The following is an 11,429-nucleotide window of genomic DNA, read 5'->3' as shown; positions in this document are numbered from 1 at the left end:
GAGGGAGTCATAGGAGAGCCTGGGTACAGCCCTGTGTCTTTGTGCAGTGATTGTCAGTGTTTGCAGCACCTCAGTGCTATAGAACATTGACAGCACAAATGTCAAAATAAATTGGGCATGGTCCCTTTAAGGAAACCGGCTGATGATGTGGCATAAAATGATCTGCTTGCTCTAATTGGCCGAGAAATGCATTGGGCGGGCTTAAGAGGCCCAATCAAGGGAAATTCATTTCAGACAATGGGCTGGAGCCAGCGGCAGGGTCGGAACCCTCCACCGATGTCGCCCACCACGGACCGCCGAGGTTAGCAAAATCGCAGCCTTCGTGTTTGCAGAACCCCATCCTCTTCAGGAATCATGTACCACTGAGACTAACAATACTGCAATAAATGCAGGAAAAGCTTCTGCTACTTTCCAAAGCATGTTTATTCGTAACAGCTCCAGCTTTCAGAATTATAACAAAAATTCTAAAGGATATTTATTCCTTAATTAGCATCGTTGACAAAATTGAAATGAGTAATTCTGCTGTAATTGATTTTCAATGACAAATATCTATTTTTTTTTAATACAAATGGATGGAATAGAAAATAATAGATACCCATGGATAATGGACAGGTCAGAATCTGATCACAAGGTTTAGCGAGTGCTCCCATAGCAAGATCAGATACTCCAAACCACACCTCTCAATCTTCTGTATTTCTATTTGCTTTTTTTCTGTATACACTCAGTTGTCATTACACTAAAAAATAGAAAAAAGGTGTTTCTGTAGCTTTCACGATGTGTATTTAAGTGAAAGACAAACCACTGAGGTGAAATTCCTCATGTTGACAATTTTAGTGAGGAAAAAGTCATGAGTGAAAACAGGAATCTTGTTAAATTCAGCTAAAATGAACTGTGAGATAGGTTTTTAAATCGCTCCCTCCCCTGTGATCAAATACTATACCACAATATCTAGAATTTGTTTCCTCCCTAATTGCTTGCCTTTTCCAATGTTGCTGTTTTCCATTATTGACCTGATTTTAAACTGGTTTGTTTCTTTTCTTGCTCTTCTGCTCTTTGTCTGTGCATCCCACCCCTCAGTTCTTCAGTTTTACATTTTCTCACTGCCTAAACTGGAGATAATTTCACTTGGTTCAATTTATCCATCTGATTTTCTCTTTCTTGTTCAATACGTGCAAGTCCCCATGTATATCTGTCCCTCTGCTACTTGACCAGCTGGTGCAATCTGCTTCCACATTCTCCCGACGTGATGTCCCTGTCTGTCCTTTCTGCCATGCCTCTGTAACGTTTATTTAGGTCTTGTCATAACTAGTGTCAGGGAATACTAGTGGGAGGAAAAGTTATGCCAAAACTTCCCTGCAATGTAAAATCAGGATGGATTAGTTTTGCATTATAAGGGAGCAAAGATAAGCCCAGTAGCTTTTCCTAACTTTGAGAGCAGGACTGTACTGCCATCTACAGAGATAGATTTGACCAGAGGGACAGATAGGTAGATCAGATTGAAGAAGAACAGAGTAGGAGTAAATAAGTTAACAACCGTTTTTTCTCTTCCCTGCATTCACTATTTTCTATAGTCGATAATAACATGGAATTGTTAGGAGTAGTTTAATTTTAAGTTTCATTCTTTTTGTGTTAACTAGGATGCTTTGTGTAGGTAATGAACGATCTTTCATTAAAGATTGTAACATAATTACTATACGTCCGTTTAAGTATAATCTCCTCACCCACACACAAAAGAATCAATGATATTTAAAATGAATTACCAGCATTTTATAATTCTTTCTGTCAAGGCTGCCATTTTAAATATAGGTGGGCCATGCAGACAGCAGGATCCCACCCACTTGCACCTCTTTCACAGCTGTTCTGCACTGTAGGTCTAGCTGATCTGAACCTAGAAGGGTTAAAGTAGTTCTAGACCAGCACAGGTTAAAAAAAACATGTACTTTCATTTTAAAAACACACTGCTCCTGTTCATTTAAAAAAAAGAGTACAAAGTTTCAATAGTTACTGAACAGTTTCAATTGGCATAAAGAGAAGTTGTATTTGGCTCACTTCCGCTGTCACAGATAATAGGCTCTGACATTGCATGAAACCATTAGTTGCTTTGTACCAAAACTGCTGCTGCAAAGGAAGGAATGAGTTGAAACTGAACATTTCTTAATTTAAAAAAAACATGTTCCAATAAACACATAATAGCAATAATGAACGGAACTTCACCTCAAACCAAAGCAAATCCCACTGCCTGAATAAACTAATGGCAGCCTCAAGTGGCTTAAATCTGCATCCCCAGAAAAGTTAGGTAACAAGCATCCTGAAATGAATCCTGAAGATGCTTCATTGTTCTTGGTCCTTTTCAATGACTCAACTTCTTGTCTAAGTTTTCCTTGATGACATCAAGAAATTCTTCAGTGTACATGTAGTGCTGCCCTGGTTTTACACTAGCAATGGAGGAAATTACAGCATGTTAGTGGAAACTTTCAGTAACAGGTTTTGAGCATTTAGTTCCTTTTCAACTCGAGCACAAACAACAAAATGTGACCTTTACAACCATACCCAGTTGGAACTGGTGCCCATTGTTCTGCAACATAACTTTTACAACAGACTACTCCCTGCGGCAGGAATGAATACTTGACCAATTTTAAACAAGAGATTGAGATGAAAGGATGGAGTAAATTGCATTTGGGCCTAATTTAGATTATTCCTCAAAAGATGAAAAATATGCACGCCATTCTAATTTGTCGCTGGTCTACATTATTTTTGAGCGTGTGCCAAACTACTTGTTGACTGGAGTAAGTGGCTTTTAAAAAAATACATGGGGCCCGAAATTGATGGCATTACCGCGCATTGCCGCCAACATTCCTCTTGAAGTTACGCTCAGTGCCACTTTCCATTTGGTGTGGAGAGGGCGGGAGGGGAAAACCGGCGGCTGATGTCAGCGGACGGACAAGTGGTGCAATTGACCTCCCGCCCGCCGAGGTGCCATATTGATGCGGGCAGGAGTCGGCACCAGAACGGGGAAGGACCGCTGGCTGGAGGCTGTTCTATCTCCGACGGTGAGCATGAAGAGCTGAAAAAAAAGGTTAGTAAACATTTTTTTTTAATTTTCTTTACAGCGACTTACCTGGATGGGGTCCCCTGAAGGTATTCTGATGTTTTTTTTTAGATAATTTTCCTTTTCAGGTCTTCGACCCTCCATGGGCCCGACTCCATCCTCGGCGGCACTTGGGCGGCAAGCGCCTTTGCTGCTGAGATTGGGAGCTCCCGCTGTCTGCCGCCCAGATTGGCAGCATGAGTCCCTCTTTTGCTGCTCGCCGCCCTTTCAAGGACCTTTTTGACGAAAACCCCGCCCAAAGTACCGATAGGTACCTCGGCAGCCATCGGCGGTCCTTTAGGCGGCACTTGGGCGGGCAGGGTCCTTCACCAATTTCGGCCCCTTGATTTTCTTTTTGTCCAACTCCTTTGCTGTTTAATCCTGACTTCCTTGACACTATGGTGCAGATGGATTTTGTAACCGTTTTCTCATTGCTCTGTTGGTTAGTCATTCTTCATTGGTACTTTTTGTTACTTTTAATTTGTTCATATTTAGTCAATTGATATTTGATTGGTTAATAACTGGTGTTATTTAAGTTAATTAATATCTTTTGCCCCACCGATACATGATGTTATGCAGTGCACTGCGTGGGAGGCCACACTGTCGGGTGGTACCTTTGAAAGGTATAGAACTATGGATTTGTGCTAGATGCAAAACAGTTAATTATGCAGATTTTCCCTCAAGTGAGTAAGCAGCAGAAAATATGGGGAAAATATTATGCAAATACAAGTGGTATAAAATCAAAGAGCAAGTTATTATTTAAATGGAGAAAGATTGCAAAGTGCTGCAGTACAGCGGGACCTGGGGGTACTTGTGCATGAAACACAAAAGGTTAGTCTGCAGGTACAGCAAGTGATCAGGAAGGCCAATGGTATCTTAGCCTTTATTGCAAGGGGGATGGAGTATAAAAGCAGGGAAGTCTTGCTACAGTTATACAAGGTATTGGTGAGGCCACACCTGGAATACTGCGTGCAGTTTTGGTTTTCAAATTTACGAAAAGATATACTTGCTTTGGAGGCAGTTCAGAGAAGGTTCACTAGGTTGATTCCAGGGATGAGGGGTTTGACTTATGAGGAAAGGTTGAGTCGGTTGGGCCTCTATTCATTGGAATTCAGAAGAATGAGAGGTGATCTTGTCGAAACGTATAAGATTATGAGGGGGCTTGACAAGGTGGAACAGAGAGGATGTTTTCACTGATAGGGGAGACTAGTACTAGAGGGCACGATCTTAAAATAAGGAGCCGCCCATTTAAAACAGATGAGGAGAAATTTCTTCTCTTAGAGGGTTGTAAATCTGTGGACTTTGCTGCCTCAGAGAGCTGTGTAGCTGGAACATTGAATAAATTTAAGTCAGAAATAGACAGTTTCTTAAACGATAAGGGGATAAGGGGTTATGGGGAGCGGGCGGGAAAGTGGAGCTGAGTCCATGATCGGATCAACCATGATCTTATTGAATGGCAGAGCAGGCTCAAGGGGCCGTATGGCCTACTCCTGTTCCTATTTCTTATGTTCTTATAAGCTCCTGATCTTGCCGCAGATATATTCCGGAGTACAGTGATGCTAGTCACTCCTGTAAGTGGTCTCAGCATCTTACATTTAGGAGTGTGCACACACTGCCCAATATCTAATTATACAGTAGCATAACGTGCCTTCAATTTCAGAGCACTACACACCAGCTTCTTCATAATGTAACATATTTATCCCATCAGAGAAAATGAAGTTGGCATAATATACAATTTAACCACAGTCCTCAACATTGTAATAATAGAACATTAAAAAAATGAAGATGGGAAGCGGTCATTCAAGTCAACAAAGCTCAATCCTCTGATATATTGAATCTCCCAATATGACATCAAATTGTATTTTAGAGAACTCTAATGTTTTACCGTACTTAGCAGATTACCCCAAACATCATTCAACAGAAGATTTCCCTATACCTGAATTAAATTTGCATTTCAATAATCTCTATTCATGTTGCCCGATTCTAAAGATTGGTGTACTTTTAAGATAATAATCTGTGTTCGTATCTATATACTATTTAATAGTTCAAGATATTTTGATGAATTCCTCTATAAAGCTGCTTTCTTTCTCGTCTATAAGGCGAGATTCTTTCCATTTCTCATAGCGCTTGCCTTTTTCTGAACTCTTTCTAATGCCACTCTATCTTTCTGTAGTGTAGTGCCCAAAATTACATTGGCCCATAATTTACTGTGAGCGGTGAAGCAAAGGCTTTTGCCACTAACCCACAGTAAGCTTCCCACAATGATCTCGTGATCACTGTGGTGAGAAGTTCGGCTTTTCCAACGTGTAGTTGAAATCAACGCGAGCTAACGGAGAATCCCTAACGCAAACTGCTGTGACGTCAACAAGCATTCAAAGCAGCCAATCAAAATGCCGAATTCTCACAGACAGCGAACAATGAAGTAAGTAAGCTCATTTGATTTTAACTTTTTAAAAATGTTAGACAGAGCAAAATAAAGATTTTGGCTCTCATGTGGAAAAGGCAAACCTGAAATAAAGATGAACAAACTTTCTAAAAAAAATTTTTTCTTTCTTTCTGTTGATTGTGGGGGAGGGGCACCAGCGCAGCCAGCATCGGAGTAGTGAATGACCCACTGCAAATTCAGGATTTCTGTGATAGGATGTGCGTGCGCTATATCCTGAAGTTGTGGTCAGTTTCAAAGTGGTAATAACAGTGAATGCTGTTTGTTCACTCTTATTATCCACCACAAGTTCTGAGCCATTATTTTAAGTGTGTACTGACCAATGCATCATAAAACATCATAACTTATAGTCTTGTATTCTACTTTTTGGCAAAATAGTCGTGCAGTCCATTAGCATTTTAAAAAACTGTTGTCACATTGTCCCGACATTGAAAGTGATGTAGCTTCCATTACTCTCAGTCACCACTCCTTTCCATAGATACAGTTAGACTGCCCTTATTGGGGTATTTTTGCCGTCAGTTCCTGACACATAAGTCTGGTGCATGCAGAGGCAACGCCTTGTAGACACGGCAGTATCACCAAGACATAAGATGGGAAAAACCTGCCTTTTCTTTCAGTGTAACGTCAATCCTCTAACGTCAGTGTAAGAGCAGTTTAACTTGTGCTAATTTAACTGTTCATTTCATTCCATGTTCCACCGTTTTTAACCTATGTATAACAATTTCATTTATCAGGGGAAATTTAATCTTCTGTGTTTTTCCAATTGAACTATCAATTTAAATTCTTTTCGCCAATCATTTGCTGTGTTTACCTGCCTCTGCTTCCCTTTTTATTTTTGTGTCATTAGTAACTTTGATCAGTTTCTAACTAGTTTCTACTATTTTCATTTACCTCTTCCAGATCCATGTTTTATTTCTTCACTTGACCCATTACCACCTCCTTTTGCTTTGTACAATCATAGCTTTTGTTATTTAATCTCTCCTGCAATCCATCCTATCACAGGCCTTCCATTTTGTTCTTTTCTCCCCTCCCCCTTTCTCTGTACTTGCTTAAAACCTGTTCCATCTCTAACTTTCTCCAGTTCTGACAAAAGGTCATCGACTTGAAACATTAACTCTGTTTCTCTCTCCACAGATGCCGCCTGACCTGCTGAGTATTTCCATCATTTGCTGTTTTTATTTCAATTAGTTTCAGTACCCAGATCATTAATCTACATTAGAAACAATAAACGTTCAATCACTGATCATATGGACCCTTATAATCTCTCATGAGTAATCTCCCATTCCTGTTCTAAATCAGATTCTTATCTAATTTCATACCTTACTTTTGATAACTCTGTTTTTAGTTTAGATAGACGCCGTTTAAATTGATTTGTAGATTCAGCATTGAAGGCATTTTTATTTAATTAAAAAAAAGTAACTTACTTCTGAAGCCCATGAATGCAAGCTGCCAAGTCCTTTGTCATGATACCACTCTCCACGGTTTCTACACATACCTGCTCCAGCATATCAGCAAACCTAGGAGAATGTAATATTTTATAAATGACAGACAGTTGTATCACTATGCAATAGCAACGTGATCCTTCAATGCACCATATCATAAAATGGGAATGAATGAGTTTTTGGGCATTCTTCTCTTAGGTAGAACACTCAATCTCAGCAGCAGACTTGGGAAATGCAATGAGCCAGATCAGATGCTTTCTTGCATACAGGGAGAGACAATCACATTGGTGGAGCAGGCTTGAGGGGCTGTATGGCCTATTCCTGCTCCTATTTCTTATGTTCTTATAGCTCACCTCAGTTGTTGCTCCGGAAAAGGCCAAGTTATCTTGGCCAGAGCTTGTCATAGAATCATAGAGAATCATAGAAATTTACAGCACGGTAGGAGGCCATTTCGGCCCATTGTGTCTGCGCCGGCCGACCAAGAACTATCCAGCCGAATCCCACTTTCCAGCTCTTGGTCTGTAGCCCTGTAGGTTACGGCACTTTAAGTGCACATCCAAGTATTTTTAAAATGTGGTGGGGCTTTCTGCCTCTACCACCCTTTCAGGCAGTGAGTAGGAATTGGCATCACATCTACAATTCTCCATCTCAACTGTGTCACTGTAGGAGGTGCAGAGGAGAATTCAGATCCTTTGAATAGGGAGGGAAAGGGAGGGGGAAAAAAGAAAAAAAGTGAATGACACAGAAGACAATAGACACATACATGCAAGGTTTACACAAGGGAAATAAAAAATGTAATTTAATTTTCAATGTTTTTACAGGGGTTTGGGGCCAAATTCTATTCCTTTTCCTCTCCTGAAGGCACTGATCTCTGACGGGAAAGCAGTTCGATTTGCGCAGGGCACCCGACACAATTGTGAGCCTCGACAGCGATTTTGATGAATTTGGGGAGACACCACAGCTGAGCCCGAATCCACCATCACATGATGCCCACGCATGCACTTTCCAGCAGGGATCACTGGAGTGATCAGAAGATGGAAGCGTTGCCCAGAGTAGTAAAGCTCCTACTGCAGTTGCTCTACTTTCATCCGTTAATAAAACTGGAGGAAAAGCAGTAACGGCACTTGGAATTACCAGAAGCACAAAATCCAGCCCTGTGAGATTTAGTGCTGGACAAAGGCCCCCTCAGTGTTGAATACTGGAACAGGGTTTTCGCATTATTGCCCACTAGGTGAAACATTCAGGTCTTGTCAGTGTAGTGTTCTGTGCAGTCATGTTCTCTCTATAAACTGCTGGACATTCTCAACTCAGTATCCTTCAAAAAAACAGCAAAGACTCACTGTTTAAGTTGCTGATTGCCATCGAGTTTTGCTCTGTGCTCTAGCCCTCGAGTCCAGGCAAAGATACTGGCGATTGGGTTTGTGCTCGTGGCTTTGCCCTGGTGTTAGAACAGGACATAAAGAACAGCTTAAAGTCGCAATATGGAGTGCTGAATTTAGTCTGGGTTAGTACTTCAGAACTAAACTATGGTTCACAAAATGTTTGCACACCATTAACACACGCAATCTCCCGTGGCAATGCACATGGGGACAAGACCAAAGTAAAGCAGAGCCGGAAGGCGGGGGATAATGGGACCAGGATGCACAGATGTAATTCAAACCCCATCTTAAAGTCTATGATTTCAGACGTGTATGGTCTCTTATTTTACACCTGCAGATACTTGAAGTTGCATGTTATTGTGCAGCATATCAGCATAGTTCATCCAGTGACTATTTATAATAATTTTTCTGGGTGGGAAGAACTTACAATACTTCCATATGAAATTAGTTTGAAAATGTAAACAAATAGAAGAAATTTCAATGACTTTGTACACATCTCAGAGCTTCATATTATTCAACCTCATAATTGCAACAGTAACTTGTGACACACTGCATAACCATTGATACTCATTTTAATTTTAATTACTTTTAGCTCCAATTAAAAGAATCAACCAGCATAAGATCTTATCCTTGAGTAACAGTTGAAGTAAGGTATTAGTAATTTAAAAATAATAGAATTTAGACGTTGAAACCTAAACCTAAACCTAAACACAAACACCATGAGGTGGTGACGCCTCAATCATGTTGCCCTTTTTACGATATCTAGGTCAGATGCCTAGCCGCAGCTGTCAGGGAAGACGAATGGACCAAACATCCCATACTGCATTATCTCCTAGCTCCCATATACAGGGGCACTGACCTTCAGGTGCTCTCTGTAATGGCGAGTGACTGTTCCATGAGCTGCCTCAGCTTCGACTGTTTTCCCATCTGGACAAATCAGCACTGATGTCATCAGCCCAAGAGAACCAAAACCTGCAGACAAACAATGTCAATGTGACAAGACTAGACAAAACATTAGTTTACACAGCCAAGTATTATTAGGCCTCTCCCCAAAACAGCTTCAAAATACATTACTGCCAACATAAAATAAACTCAAAAATATTTCTTCATGCAGCACCCTGCTAAACACTTGCTTTAAAAGATATCTCATCAACTCAAGGATTTGTATGAATTCTTGCAGTTTCTTTTTGTACAGTTTTATGCTCATTAAAGTGATGGATATTACTACTGGAGAATGGAAACCTGCCCTTTCAGGCACTGGAGATGCTGGTTATTTCACTTGCATTTATTGGTCCCTCATGAACTTGGCATCCTCATTTAAACAATAGAATTTTAACAGAACTCCCAAGGATTTCTGATCCTCACCACTTTTTTATGGTGCTATTTAAATGGCAGCAGGAACCACGAATAATGAATGAAGTATTGTCTGGAAAAAAAATGCAAAAATGGCAGGCTCTTACAGAAGGTAGGTACTGCAGGGAATTCAAGGCCAGAGTGATCTCCTGGACTAGTTTCGATCACCGAGATGAGTTGGAGAGAAATTTCCCAGATTTGTTTCCCTCCCAAATTGGCCAGGGTTTTTTAATCTGTTTTTTTGCCTCTCCCAGGAGATCACATGGTTTCGGGTGGGGTGGAGTGTATAAGTTGTGATACACAAGGTATCGCAATTGTGTGGGACAGACTCGATGAACCAGATAGTTTTTACCTGTCCATCATTGTTCGTATGTTCATAGGCTATCCAGCAAATAATGCGAAGAGAAAAATGCAGCTAAATATAATTGAAAATTCAAAATAAACAAATACTTCTACCAGCAACTCAAACTGTGATCTCCCTTTAAGCCCACTTAAGATCCTCGGACTCTATGTGCCCATTTATTATGGATAAGGTGTGTGCGGCAGCTGAACCTTGCTCAAAGTCAGAAGATTCAGTATGGGATCTAATTTTAATAAATAGCTATTTAAAGGAGACTCATGTATACATGCTTGCAGTTCTGTCTCATTCAGCCCCGAAAATTGTACATTGCGGAATGTAGTGCAGTAAATTAGCCACATCCCCAATTTAATGTCCCATGCCCGTCACCAGCAAAAGCCCCTCGTGCCACTGGCGAAGCCTCAGAAAATTTACCCTCAGCATTAACACTTCCCGGTCTAATATAGCATGGATACAACACAATGCTCTCTCTACTCTGCTCCAGCAATGCGTCTTTCCCTATCAATCACCCTGTGGCATTCGGGCAAACATAAGGACATAAGAAATAGGAGCAGGAGTAGGCCATTTGGACCCTCGCTTTAATAAGATCATGGCTGATCTGATCATGGACTCAGCTCCACTTCCCTGCCCGCTCCCCATAACCCTTTACTCCCTTATTGCTCATAAATCTGTCCATCTCCGTCTTAAATATATTCAATGATCCAACCTCCACAGCTCTCTAGGGCCGAGAATTCTATAGATTTACAACCCTCAGAGAAGAAATTCCTCCTCATCTCAGTTTTAAATGGGCGGTCCCTTATTCTGAGATTATGGGTTCAATTTTCCCCAAAGCTTTTTTTTGGCGTACTTGAAGAGTTACGCCCATTTTTTGGGGGCCCAAGTACGCCAAAATAAATGTTCTAAGTTTCCCTGTTGGATTTCTTCATTTTGGCCTGGCCTAACCTGTCCTTTAGTTTTGGGGGTGGAGCCTTGATCTGCGCCAAAAAGATCAGGTTGCCATGGTAACCAGGGACACAATGCAAACTGAGGCTGTAAAGTGAGACATACAGCCAGCTCCCAACACATTAAAACACATTGCATCAACTTAAAAACACATTAAAATATATTGCAGCGGTCCCGCTACTCCCATCCCTAGCCCTGGCTGAAGGGCTTGCTGGTCTCCCGCCCGACATCCCAGGCCGATTGATCAGTCGGCCTCCTTCTCCGTCCTTCCTCTGCCCGGGTATCCGCTGCACTTACCTGTATCGATTTCTTTAACTCTCCAGAAGGTTTTTCTGCAGCGGCCACATACACTGGCCTCTGCAGAACTGGAGTAACTCTCAGCTGGCCAAAGTTGCCTAAATGGCCAGAATTGGCGCGGGTGGCA

General features: G+C 41.2%; 1 protein-coding gene across 1 annotated transcript in view; it reads right to left on the bottom strand.

Annotated features, from left to right (window-relative positions):
* Window positions 1-442: 442 nt before the first annotated feature.
* LOC139239315 (isocitrate dehydrogenase [NADP], mitochondrial-like) overlaps window positions 443-11,429 on the bottom strand; it is a 112,849-nt gene continuing 101,862 nt past the window's right edge. The window contains exons 8-11 of the mRNA XM_070868020.1: window positions 9,212-9,324; window positions 8,314-8,411; window positions 6,956-7,048; window positions 443-2,435 (exon numbers count right to left, since the gene is read on the bottom strand). Coding sequence (XP_070724121.1) covers window positions 2,351-2,435; window positions 6,956-7,048; window positions 8,314-8,411; window positions 9,212-9,324 — 389 coding nt within the window. The 3' untranslated portion in view covers window positions 443-2,350. The remainder of the gene's footprint in view (window positions 2,436-6,955; window positions 7,049-8,313; window positions 8,412-9,211; window positions 9,325-11,429) is intronic.

Source organism: Pristiophorus japonicus, chromosome 1, assembly GCF_044704955.1.
Source record: "Pristiophorus japonicus isolate sPriJap1 chromosome 1, sPriJap1.hap1, whole genome shotgun sequence".
Lineage (NCBI taxonomy): Eukaryota > Metazoa > Chordata > Chondrichthyes > Pristiophoridae > Pristiophorus > Pristiophorus japonicus.
Note: the sequence above shows the minus strand (reverse complement) of the source record. Positions and strands in the feature narration are given on the sequence as shown.